Source organism: Homalodisca vitripennis, unplaced genomic scaffold, assembly GCF_021130785.1.
Source record: "Homalodisca vitripennis isolate AUS2020 unplaced genomic scaffold, UT_GWSS_2.1 ScUCBcl_11426;HRSCAF=20680, whole genome shotgun sequence".
NCBI lineage: Eukaryota > Metazoa > Arthropoda > Insecta > Hemiptera > Cicadellidae > Homalodisca > Homalodisca vitripennis.
The window spans coordinates 1-13,777 of record NW_025787536.1 but is presented as its reverse complement, the minus strand read 5'-3'; the positions used below and the strand labels follow the sequence as shown (position 1 = coordinate 13,777).

The 13,777-nt window shown below is 34.8% G+C and overlaps 1 protein-coding gene across 1 annotated transcript; it reads right to left on the bottom strand.

Moving 5' to 3' along the window:
- Nucleotides 1-9,928: 9,928 nt before the first annotated feature.
- LOC124374942 (extensin-like) lies at nt 9,929-10,986 on the bottom strand (the record flags this gene model as incomplete). Its single annotated transcript, XM_046833073.1, has 1 exon — nt 9,929-10,986. A coding segment is annotated over one exon (1,058 nt), but the record flags the coding sequence as incomplete, so codon positions are not given.
- Between the last annotated feature and the right edge of the window lie 2,791 nt (nt 10,987-13,777).

The following is a 13,777-nucleotide window of genomic DNA, read 5'->3' as shown; positions in this document are numbered from 1 at the left end:
AAGAACTTAAATTCAATTTTGGACTTGCTCTGTATATTGATTGCAAAAGGAACTGGGAACTCTGATTTAAGTACAATTCAACAAGGCAGTTAACTGTGTGTGAATGACAGTACTGGGTTATTAGGCATATTCTTTAATGTTTAATTTAAAACCTAAACAATGGAGTTGGATTTAAACTTGAATCAATTTTTGAAAATTAGTGCCAAAAGGGAAAAAAATGTCAAAAATATTCGGAGGCGGTTGGAAAAATTTTAAAATTAACAGTTTATTAAAAATTCGAGTTAAGGCCCTATAATAGAAAACTACCTGAAAGTTTTTTACAAATTAATGATGAAGTGTTTGTAAAATACCTGGGACACAGAAATCAAATTGGATAGGAAATTTGTGACCGGATTCATACAAGATTGGAATTATTACTCTCAGAGAAACAGGGTGATATAATTACAGCACACCAAGGACTTAAAAATTTTGAAAAGAGTGCATATACAAAGATTTGAGGACCCGCTTAAGTGAAATTTTAATTGGAACTCGTTGGGACAGTTTATAACAATTGGACAATTTTTTCTTTCAGCATAAATTAATTAAAAACCCCATATTAATATGTCATAATTGAGTAACCATAGGCCAAGTCAAGGGGTTTTGTCTTTCCACTTTTCTAGTACAATCTGGGATACCACGAGGTTTTCAAATTTAGGCCAATGTTTATTTTAAATAATGATCAATGATCTGTGTTACTTTGTAAATCTGGATAATTGCTTGATATTTGCGGACGATTTGGAAAATTTTTTATATAAATCCTAAGTTAATATGGACACGGTTAACTTACAATATGACCTAGATAATGTTTAAATAATGGAGCGTTCTTAAATTTAAATTGAGATTTAATGTCTCTTAATGTCATGTGATGTCATTTTACCAAGTCAAAAAAGTGTATACATAAAAAAATTATAACTTAAAATGGCGAAAGTTAATTGCAAGAGTTGATTAACAACAGATTTAGGTGTTGTACATTAGTAGTGATTTACCATTTTTCCAGACACATACAAAATTGTGTCAGATCAGCTAGTCGTAATGTTGGGTAGTTTATCGTTGATCCTGTGGTGTTGTTTTATATAAGACAGGGGTCAATTTCTAAAAACATCAGGGTTCTTGTATCACATTTACACATCTTTTAGTAGGTCAAGATTGAGAACGCCGTCATTGTATGGATCCGTTGCATTTAATTCACGAGAAACTGATTGAACAGTTCAAAAAAGATTTTTGAGATATTTATAGTTTATAAATGCTTTTAATAATGTTTAATATAAATATTTAGTGCCATACACTGAGTTGTTAGAAAAGTTTGGGCTTGGAGAGTCATGAGACGGAAGGAAGACAGGTCCTGGCGCAGTGTAGAGTTTTTAAATAAAGTTTACATTGATTTATTTTTTAAATTTTAAAACTTAAAATTAAATAAAAATTTTGGGATCGAAATATTGGGACTTAATTTTAGATTAGATTTGTGAAATCGTCAGGGTAAAAATCCGAAATGTAATCCTTTGGCAAGTTAGTACTGGTAGCTAACTTAAATTGATAGGAAGGGCAGGTTGACTGGCCTTGAATTGATTAGAACTTCTCTTATTGTGAGCATTGTTCTACTGGTTTTATACAGTGGACAATGAGTGAGAGCACCACGGACGTCCTGCATAGTTGATTGGACAAGTGGAAGTATTTTAAGGCGCCCGCTCATAATTTTCGACAATTCTTTTGGTTAATTTTCGTGAGTTAAAGTTAATTGCAGTGCGCCGGTATTTCTTACATTTTTTTCCGCGAGTGAATTTGAGGTAAGCACCAATAGTTATTGTACGTTTTATTGAAAATAGTCATCTTGATCTGATATTAAAAATTAATTTTGTTGTCTATTTTTATAGGGAAAAATTAAATTCGTCAGAAACCTAAGAGCATCTGAATAACTTATTCTCGAAGAACAATAGAGCATAATAGAATCATACAAGTTATACATTTTGGTTCAGCTTGGCAAAAGAAGAAGTGAATTAAAAATTGGAACTTTGTTCAATAACTTAAATTGAAATTTTGAAAAAAGTAGTAATTTATTTATATTTAACGGAACTGTGTTTTTGTGAATTTATTAATTGAAAATAATTGAATTTTTTAATTGTTAGAGAGTGAGTTGTAATCTGAATGGCAGAGAACTTGAAAGTTAAGGTTCAAATAGTGGAAAAGAGAAGTTGAAATTTTATTTTGTTATTTTCAGTGATCTTAGAAGTGAACATTTTTTCTTTTGTTAGTATTTCCAAGTGGTATTTCATTTTATTTTTAAAACTTTATAATTTTATTTTAGAAGAGAGCTCTGATTTTTAGTTTGATAATTTGATTATTTATTTTTTTCTTGCCAAAAGGAATTTTTATATTTATAAAATGGTTTGTCAATTCTTTGTGGGATAATCGAGTGATAAAATACTTCTGAAACGTTGAACTTATTAATTTGCAGTTAAAAATAAATCCATTGTTTTATTTTAGATACTGTGATTTTTCATTTTAGACAAACCAGATAATATTTAATAGTTAACTCAATTTTAGTAATACATAGTACTTAATATTCACTAGGATCTATACGAATCAAAAAAATATTTTATATCGTCTTGGATGTATTATTGATGATTTACTAATATTAATACTCTGGAAATATTAATTTCAACAATCAAGTCGTTTATTATTGGACTGCGCCACTCTGCTTGTAAGGTTATCCAGTGAATTTTTAATAAACTTATACAAAACTTGTTATTAAACTTTGTTAGAAAACTTTGCAAGAACTTGTTGTTGTCTAGTTAAGTTGTGATAGTTACAGTAAATTTATTTAACCTAAAATGGAACTCTCAAAGTGGATTTTTTTAAGTAAAGGACGAATTAATTTTTAAACTGTGGTTCCGTGGCTGTGGAAACAATTACTGATAGCACTGTATATAAAACTTTAGAAAGTTATTGAGAAGTTTTTTTATTTTTTTATTTTAGTAGGGTATCAACTATTATTGGCATAGCTAAAATTTGTTCTAGTTTAAAAGTAGTGGAATGAGAATATAAAACAGTGTGCTAGCTATGTATGAAAGGTTGTTAGTTCGTCGAGTGGAAAAAAGGCAATTAATAGGGTTCTAATAATTTGGAAATTTTGCAGGTGCCAGGTTAAATTTGCTCATTGGATAAGGCGAGTCCCCCCCCCCCCAATAGATGCGCCCCAACCTGAAAGGTCTATTCAATATTAACGGATACACTTGATCAAAGAGATTGATAGAATGGGTCAGAGGTTTAGTAGCTCAGGAAGAGTCATTGAAAATCAGTAGAATTGGTTGATGAACAATTATGTAAGCGAAATAGACCGCCGGCTATTCAGAATCTATCCTGGATAGACCGGAAAATGAAAGTTGGTAGCACTTGAAAATATTACGAAAAGGACCAAATTTTCCCGTTTAATATGTGTAATGATGTTTTCGTACCTGAGAATCGTTCAATTGTATATAATAAGTTACCTAACCCCACTTGTAAGGTATCTTAGAAGTGTTCAAGGTAACGGAACGGGGTTAAAAGTAAATGAACTATTGGAGTTTTTAAAAGTTGTTTAAAAAAAAATTAAAAAACCGAAAAACAAAATGTTCTGATCAAGATATCTTTGGAAATTTGCGAGTCTTATTGCAAGGTCCATTATTGGAAAAACTTTTGGAAGCGAAATGGTACAATCCGTCAGTGTTGTTCATGAAAATTTTTTAACTACCCTTTTTATGCCCCTTTTGTTATCGCGAGAAATTAAAATTTGGAAAAAAATCTATCGCCCCCAAAAAATTTAATGGAAAAAGGCCTGAGTGGTTTTATACTGGATGGTTAAGGAATGGGTTAGTATATTAGCCACATCAAATGTCAGAGGAGGGAAGTAGTAGATATTATTAAAACAGGTTTAAACCCAGACACCCGAAATTAAAATGATATTTATGGATAATTCCTAGTTTTGCTCAAAGAGTTGGATGAAATCTGCTATAAGGTGCCAAAATATTGAGTATGCGGATAAGTTGAGGTTGGTTTCAACATAGGCCACCTCAAACCGGGAAAAGTAGGCCTATAAACTAATCACATTCAATTATGCGATAACAATCACGCTGTATGTTTTAAATTGGAAGTAAATAGGTCATTACGCTAGCGAATGTAGAACTTGGCACTGTTAGATGAGGTTAAGTAAATCAAACATAAATTGCCTGTTGAAAGGACACCCCGTTTCTCAAATATTCCTGAAAAACTTGTAAAAAGGGGAGGGCTTAGAAAAATGGTAGCTTAGATTCTAAACCCTTCCGTTAAACTGGACACTCAAAAAGATTTTAAATTTAGTCAACAACAAAAATCCGTACATATTAAAACCACATGTTGGCAGGAAAACGCCATGTGGGGAAAGCCAAAAGTACCTTGCCAAGTGTACTTGTAAATAAAGGAAACAAACGTTAATGTGAAATTTTTGTTAGATCTGGAAGTACATTAAGTTTAATCAAGTGCGAAAAGTTTATAAAGTATTAAGTGAAAGCGAATTTAGTTAACAAATTGTTTAGAATCTAAGGTACAATGTGTTAGTGCTGGAAACTAAAAATTAAATGTACTAGGAGAAGTAAAATCTTTAAAAATTAAAATTGACAACTTATCCTGGAAGGTTTATCTAGTATTAATTAATAACTTATCACAAATGTGGAATTTTAGGGGCTGAACTTCATTAAAATCAAACTGGGTTGTTAATTGATTTAAAAAACAATGTTGTGTAGATTCGATTTTAACTTGAATAAGTCAGTGCATTTAATTCAAAAATTCTAGTTCTAATGTTGTTAAATATAAATCACGAATTAGAAGATAGGGAGAGTTCCGAAGCTACACAGCAAGTTTTTAGAAATCATTGAAGAAGGCTTTCCTGAAGTTTTCTTTGAACGGTCTGGGGAGGAAAACTCTTGATTTTGAGTACAAAGATCCAACTAAAGAGATGATGGTATAGTCAAACTGCGGCCTTATCCACTTAACCCTCCTGATAGATGCGTGAGAATGAAGGAAATCTTCGGTGAGCTACAAGGAACATTGATGTTATCGACGCCAAGCCTAAGAGAGTACTCCAGTCCGGCCTTTTTTGGGTGGGGAATGGAACCGGGAAAAGACACAGCAGTAAAACCTACTAAATGGGAGGGGACTGTGGGAAACTGCATGTAAACCATTTCGACCACGTCCACTACACGAAAATCTACATGGATGTATTTGGACCTCTACTAGATCTTCAAGGACCAGAATGAATACATCTTAATCATGGTGGACACGACTTCACAAAGTACCATTTGGATCGTACCTCTCAAGAAAGTACATTCAGGATGGTGTTGCAAGCTTTAGAGAGTAATATTTTAAAAACTTTGGTTTGCCGGAAAAATTTTATTGTGAGCGGACAACGGCTACTTACTTCACCAGCGGAGGGAGTTTTAAAGGGCAAATCCCTTTCAAAATGGGGTGTGAAATTTAATCACTTACAATCCCGTCCAAACCTCCAGGGTAACAAATCTGAAAGATATTTGAAGAAACTTAAAATCAATTTTGACCTTGCTTGTATATTTGATTGCTCAAAAGGAGACTGGGGACTCTGATTTAAGTAAAAATTCAACAAGCAGTTAACTCAGTGTGTGAAATTGACAGTACTGGGTATAAGCGCATATTCTTTAATGTTTAATTTAAAACCTCACTATGGAGTTGGATTATAAACTTGAATCTATTTTTTGAAAATTTATTGCCAAAGGAAAAAAGTCAAAAATATTCGGAGGCGTTGGAAAATGAAAATAAACGTTTATTAAAAATTCGAAGTTAAGGCCATATAATAGAAAACCACCGAAAGTTTTTAAAATTAATGATGAAAAGTGTTTTGTTAAAAATACCTGGGACACAGAAATAAATTGGATAGGAAATTTGACGGACCATACAAGATTGGGATTTATTATCTCAGAGAAACAGTTATATAATACAAGCACACCAAGGACTTAAAAATTTTGAAAAGAGTGCATTTACAAGATTTGAGGACCGCTTGGTTATTGAAATTTAATTGGAAACACCTTGGACAGTTAAGAACCAATTGGACATTTTTTTCTTTCAGGCATAAATTTAATAAAAACCCCATATTAAAAATGTCAATAATTGAGTAACCATAGGCCAAGTTCAAGGTTTTGTCTTCCACTTTTCTAGTACAATTCTGGGGGTTACCACTAGGGGTCAAATTTTGGGCCCATGTTTTATTTACAATAATGATCAATGATCTGTGTTGACTTTGTAAAATCTGTACAATGCTCTGATATTTGCGCGGGACGATTTGAAACTTTTTTATCATATATCCTAAGTAAATGACACGGGAAAACTTACAATCTGACCTAGATAATGTTAATAACTGGAGGCGTTTCTTAATAAATTGTGATTTTATGGCTCTAAAATGTCATGTGATGTCATTTTACCCAAGTCAATAAAAAAGTGTATTATAAAAAATTATACTTTTAAAATGGCGAAAGTAATTGGCAAGAGTTGATTCAACAACTGGAGTTAGAGTGTTGTAATTAGTAGTGATTTAACATTTTCCAGTCACATAGAAAATTGTGATCAGATCATGCTTAGTCGTATGTTGGGGTTTATAAATAAGACAGGGGGGGTCCATTCTAAAAACATCAGGTCTTTTTAATCACATTATACACAATCTTTAGTCAGTTCAAGACCTTGATTGGGAGAACGCCCGTCATTGTATGGAATCCGATGCATTTAATTTCAGAGACACTGATTGAACAAGTTTCAAAAAGGATTTTTGAGATATCTATATTTATAAATGCTTTAATATATTAATACATATTTTAGTGCCATACACTGAGTTTGTTAGAAAAGTTTGGGCTGGAGAGTTACTGAGTCGGAGGAGACAGGTCCTGGGCGCAGTGTTGAGTTTTTAAAGTTACATTGATTTATTTTTTTAATTGAAACTTAAATTAAATAAAAATTTTGGCGATCGAAAATATTGGGACTTAATTTAGATAGATTAGATTGTGAAATGTCAGGGTAAAATCGAACATGTAATCCTTTGGCAAGTTCCGTACTGGTAGTTTTTAAATTGTTAGGAAGGCAGGTTGGACTGCCTTGAATTTGATTAGAACTTCTCTTATTGTGAGCATTGTTCTACTGGTTTTGATACAGCTGGACCAAATGAGAGGAGCACCACCCGGACGTCCTGCATAGTTGATGGAAAAGGGAAGTATTTAAGCGCCCCGCTCATAATTTTCTGCAATCTTTTTGGTTATTTTCTGTGAGTAATGTTAATTGCAGTGCGCCGTATTTCTTTACATTTTTTCCGCGAGTGAATTTGAGGTAAGCACCAATTTATTGTACGTTTTATTGAAATATTCATCTTGATCTGATATTAAAATTAATTTTGTTGTCTTTTTTTTTTATAGGAAAAAAATTTAAATTCGTAGAAAAACTACAGAGCAAATTCTGAATAACCTTATTCTCGTAATGAACAAGATAGAGATAAATAGAATCATACAAGTTACATTTGGTTCATTGCTTGCAAGAGAAGTGAATTAAAAATTGCACTTCTGTTAATAACTTTAATTGAATTTTGAAAAAGTAGTTAATTTATTAATATTTAAAACTGGAACTGTTTTATTGTGAATTATGAATTGAAAATAATTGTAACTTCTTTATATTTGTTAGAGAGAGAGTAGTAATCTGACTGGCAGAGACATTGAAAGTTAAGGTTCAAATAGTGTTTGTAAAGAGAAAGTTGAAATTTTATTTTGTATTTTTCAGTGAACTTTAGGAAGTGTACATTATTATTTTATTATTTCCAAGTGGTATTTCATTTTATTTTAAAAACTTTATCATTTTATTTTGGAAGAGAGTGAGCTCCTGATTTTTAGTTTGATAATTTGATTAATATTTTTATTTCTTGACAAAAGGAATTTTTAAATTTTACTAAAAGGTTTGTCATTTCTTTGTGTAAAATAGAGTGGTCAGTGATAAAAACTTATGAATCGTTGAAACTTATTAATTTGCAGTTAAAATATATAATCCATTTGTTTTTATTTAGAACAGTGATTTTATTTTTAGACAAACCAGATAATATTTAATAGTTAACAATTTTAGTAATAAATAGTACTTAATATTCACATAGGATCTTTACGAATCAAAAAAATTTTTTATATCGTCTTGGATGTATTATTGATGATTTTATATATTAATACTCTGGGAATATTAATTTCTAACCAATCCAAGTCGTTTTTTTTAAATATTGACTGCGCCAAACTCTGCTTGTAAGGTTTCCAGTGATTTTTTAATAAACTTATACAACACTGTTATAAAACTTTGTTAGAATACTTTGGCAAGAACTTTGTGTTGTTCTAGTTAAGTTGTGATAGTTAAGTTAAAAATTATTTAACCTAAAATGGACTCTTCAAAGTGGACTTTTTAAGTATGGACGAATTAATTTTATTAAAACTGTGGTTCCGTGGTGTGGAAACAATTACTGATAGCACTGTATATAAACTTAGAAAGTTATTGAGTGACAGGTAGTAGGTCTCAAACATTATTGGCAATAAGCTATAATTTGTCTAGTTAAAGTAAGTTGGCAAATGAGAATTTTAAACAGTGTGCTGCTTTGTATGAAGTGGTTAGTTGTTCGAGTGGAAAAGGCAATAAAGGGTTCTAATAATTTGGAAAATTTGCGGGTGCCAGGGTTAATTTTGCTCATTGGATAATGCGAAATGACACAACCTGAAAGGTCTATTCAAATTAACGGTTAACTTGATCAAAGAGATTGATAGAATGTCAGCAGGGTTTCGTAGCCTCAAGGGAAGTAGTCATTGCTGATAATCAGTAGATTTGGAAATGAACAATTATGTAGCGAAAATAGAACGCCGGCTATCAGAATCTAACCTGGAGACGGAATAATGAAAGGGGTAGCACATGGTAAATATTACGAAAGGCACAATTCCCGTTAATAATATGTTGTAATGATGTTTTCGTACCTGTGGAATCGTTCAATTGTATATAATAAGTTACCTAACCCACTTGAAAGGTATCTTAGAATGTTCTAAGGTAACGGACGGGTTATAAGTAAATGAACTATTGGAGTTTTAATATAGTTGTTAATAATATTTAAATTAATTCGTATTTCAATTTGTTATGTTCATGATATCTTGGAAATTTGCGAGGTATGATTTGGGCCAAGGTCCATTAGTGGATATATCGGTTTGGATGCGGATTGGGTCAAGCCGTGCCAGTGGGGTTCTTGATAAAGTGTGGTTTCTAACTACCTTTAGGCCCCTTTGTTATCGCGAGAAATTAAAATTTGAAAAAAATCTATCGCCACCCAAAAATTTAATGAAAGCCTGAGTGGTTTATATACTGGATTGTTAAGGATTGGGTTAGTATATTTGCACTCGAGTTCAATGGCTGAGTGGGAATTAAGTAGATATTAGTTGTAATATCTGGTTTAAACCCAGTCAACCAGCTTTAAAATGAGAATTTATGGGAAATCTTAGGTGGCATATGTGGGGGATGGTATGCGGCATAAGGTTGCCATAATTATTGAGTGGGGATGCGGATAAGTTGAGGAGTGGTTGGTGTCTCAACATAGGCTCCTCAATTACGGGTTTGGTGGGCCGATATTACTAATAATATTTAATATTACGGGGTTGCTCAGGGCATTGGTGGCGTGAACTTTCAAGGGGTTGGTGGGTTTGGTTGTTTTGTGTAAGGACGGTTGGTAGGGTGTTAGGGGGATGAATGCGGGGCGGGTGTTGGGGGGGGTGGGTGGGGGGGGTTCGTGGTTGTGGGTTAAGATTCGCTTAAGGTTGCGTGAGGTGTGTGGGTTGGGGTTAAGTGGTGTTTCGGCAGGGGGTTAGTGGGTTGGGGTTTGGTTTGGGTTTGGTGTTGGGTGTTGGTATGAGGGGGTTTGTTGTTTTTGGTTGGAGTTGTTGGTGTTGGTCTGTGGTTGATGGGGTGGGTTGGTTTGTTTGGGGCTAGGGTTAGGTGGATTTAGTTTTGGTTTATGGGTTAGGTTGTTGTTTGGTTGTTGGTGTGGTGTATTGTGTTTGGGGGGGATGGGTTGGTTTGGTGGGTTGCGGTGGTGGTTTGCGGGGGGTTGGTTGGGTTGGGGTTTTGATGCGGCGGGTGCATTGGGGGTGGGGGTGGGGGGCGGGTGTGGGGGAGAGTTGTTTGGTGATGTAGGTTGCGTGGGTATTGGGTTGGGGTTGGGGGACGCAGTTATGGGGTTGGTGGGGTTTTGGGGGTTTGTTTTGGGGCGGGTTTTTGGGTGTTGGGGTTGGCGGAATCTGAAGTGGGGGGGTGGTGTTGTCTGGGGGTTTGGTAGTGATTTGGTTGGTGTGTCTTCGAGGTGTGCATGGGGGTGGATGGTTTGGCTTGGATTTTCGGGGGTTGGACGGCATTTGAGGTTGAGGGGTTGAGGGCTTGGGGGGGTGGTTGTTGTGTGTGGTTTTGGAGGTCGGGTTGGCGGGGGTGGTCGGGGTTGTTGTGTGTTCGGGTGTGGGGCTTGCGGGGGTTGGGTTTGTTGGGTTGGTGTGGGGGGGGGTTGGGGTGGGGGGTGGGGGTATGGTTGGGTGTGGGGGTGTTGGTTTGGAGGTTGGGGCGGGGGTTGTTGGGGTTTTGGGTTTGGGTTTGTTTCGGGGGTTGTGGGTGTAGGTTGGTGGGGGTGTGGGTTTGGATGGGGGAGGTTGTGTGGGTTGGTGGTATGGGTTTCCGGGTTGGTCTGGGGTTGTGTGTTGGGGAACTTGGTGTGGGGGGGGGTTGGTTTGGGGTTGGTTGGAGGTGGTTGGTTGGGGTGGCTTGAGGGGGGTTTTGGTTGTGGTTGGGGGGGTTGGTTCCGAGGTTTGCGGGGTGGTTGGCGTAGTGTTTGGGTTGAGTGTTGGGGTTTGGGTTGTTGAGTTGGGGTGTTGGTTGCTGCGGGGGCGTTAGGTGGCTGTTGGGTGTTGGTTTGGGTGGGTTTGTGGGGGGGGGGGGGGTCTTGGGCGTGGGTGGTGGCTTCGGTTGTGGGGATGAGGATGGTGTGGTTTTTGGTTGGGGTCGTGGGGGGTTGGGGGGTTGTGTTTTGGGGGCGGGGGGTTGGGGTTGGTGAGTGGGGCGTTATGTGGAATGGTTTTGGTTTGGGGTAGTGTAGAATTTAGGGTTGGGGGGTTGTGTCGAGTGACTGTTTTGATGGTGTTGTTTGTTCTATTTAATCTCTTTTTTAAAATTATATTGTTTATTAATATTCTTATTAAATATTATTAAATTTAATTTTTTTTTTTTTATTTTAATTTGTTTAATATTAATTTTTATATAAGTAGTTAATAAATTTATATATTTGGCATGAACTAATGCGGTTAGTAATAAAACATAAATTGTCCTGTTGAAAGGGACACCCCGTTTCTCCAATATTCCAAAAAACTTGTAAAAGGGGATGGGTTAGAAAAAGGTAAGCTTAGATTCTAACCCTTCCGTAAAACTGGGACACTCAACAAAGATTTTAATATAGTCAACAACAAAAATCCGGACATATTAACCACATGTGGCAGGATACGCCATTGTGGAAAGCCAAAGTACCTTTGCCAAGAGTACTTGTAAATATAGGAAAACAAAGTTAATGTGAAATTTTTGTTAGGGACACAGGAAGTACATTAAGTTTAATCAGTTGCGAAAGTTTATAATTGATTTAAGGGAAGCGAATTTAGTTAATAAGATTGTTAGGAATCTAAGGTACAATGTGTTTAGTGCTGGAAAACTAAAAATTAAATGTACTTGGATAAGTAAATCTTTAAAAATTAAAATTGACAACTTATCCTGGATGGTTAATCTAGTTATTAATTAATAACTTATTCCAATGTGGAATTTTAGGGGCTAACTTCATTAAATCAAACTGGGTTGTTATTTGATTTAAAAAACAATGTGTGTAGACATTCGATTTTTAAACTTGAATAAGTCAGTGCATTTAATTCAAAATACTAGTTCTAATGTGTTTAAATATTAAATCATAATTATTTAGATAGGGGAGTTCCGAAGCTACTCAGCAAGTTTTAGAAATTCATTGAAGAAGTTTCCTGAAGTTTTCTTTGAACGTCTGGGGAAAACTCTTGATTTTGAGTACAAGATCCAATTTAATGGAACTGATCGGCTATATAGTCAAACTGCGGCCTTTAAAATTAATAAACTGAAAATACATCAATATTAAAGAAAATCCACTTGTTTTTTACCCTCTGGAAGATGGTGAGGAATGAAGGAAAATCATCGGTGTATCTACAAGAACATGATGTTATCGAGCCAAGCTAAAGTGAGTACTCCAGTCCGGCCTTTTGGTGGGAAAGGAAACCGGGGAAGAAAAGCAGTAAACCTACTAAATGGAGGGGACTGTGGTGAAACTGCATGTTAAACATTTCGACACGTCCACTACAAGAAAATCTACATGGATGTATTTGGACCTCTTTACCTAGATCTTCAAGACAGAATGAATACATCTTAATCATGGTGGACGACTTCACAAAGTACAATTTGGATCGTACCTCTCAAGAAAAGTAAATTCAGGGGATGGATTGTTGCAAGCTTTAGAGATGTAATATTTTTAAAAACTTTGGTTTGCCGGAAATTATTGTGGAGCGGGACAAACGCTACTTACTTCACCAGCGTGGGGAGTTAAGGGCAAAATCCTTTCAAATGGGGTGTGAAATTAATCACTACAATCCCGTTACAAAACCTCCAGAGGTAACAAATCTGAAAGATATTTAGGAAACTTAAAATTCAATTTTGTATTGCTTGTATATTGATTGCAAAAGGAACTTGGGACTCTGATTTAAGTAAAAATTCAACAAGCAGTTAATAAAACTCGTGTGTGAATGACAGTACTGGGTATAAGCGCATATTCTTTAATGTTTAATTTAAAACCTAACAATGAGTTGGATTCTAAACTTGAATCAATTTTTGTGAAAATTTAGTGCCAAGAGGAAAAAATGTCAAAAAATATGCGGAGGGCGTTGGAAAATTTAAATAAACAGTTTTTTTAAAAATTCGAAGTAAAGGCCCTCTAAATAGAAACCCCACGAAAGTTTAAAATGGAATGATGAACTTGTTTTGTTAAAATACCTGGACACAGAAAATAAAATTGGATAGGAAATTTGACGGGACCATACAAGATTGGGTTTATTATCTCAGAGAACAGTTTTTATAAATACAAGCACCACCATGGATCTTAAAAATTTTGAAAAGAGTGCATTTACAAGATTTGAGACCGCTTAAGTGAAATTTAATTGGAACCACTTGGACAGTTAAGAACAATTGGAACAATTTTTTCTTTCAGCATTAATTTAATAAAAAAAACCCCATATTAACAATGTCATTAATTGAGTAGACCAGTAGGCCAAGTCAAGGTTTTGTCTTCCACTTTTCATTAGTACAATCCTGGGGTACCACTAGGGGTCAAAATTCTAGGTTGGTGGCCCATGTTTAATTTACAAAAATGATCAATTGATCTGTGTGACTTTGTAAAATCTGTAAATGCTCTGTTTATTTGCGGACGCGTTTTGAACCTTTTTTATCATATATCCTAAGTAAATGACACGGGAAAACTTACAATCTGACCTAGATAATGTTAATAAACTGGAGCGTTCTTTAATAAATTGAGATTTAATGTCTCTAAATGTCATGTGATGTCATTTACCCCAAGTCAAAAAAGTGTTGTAATAAAAAAAATTTAACTTAATGG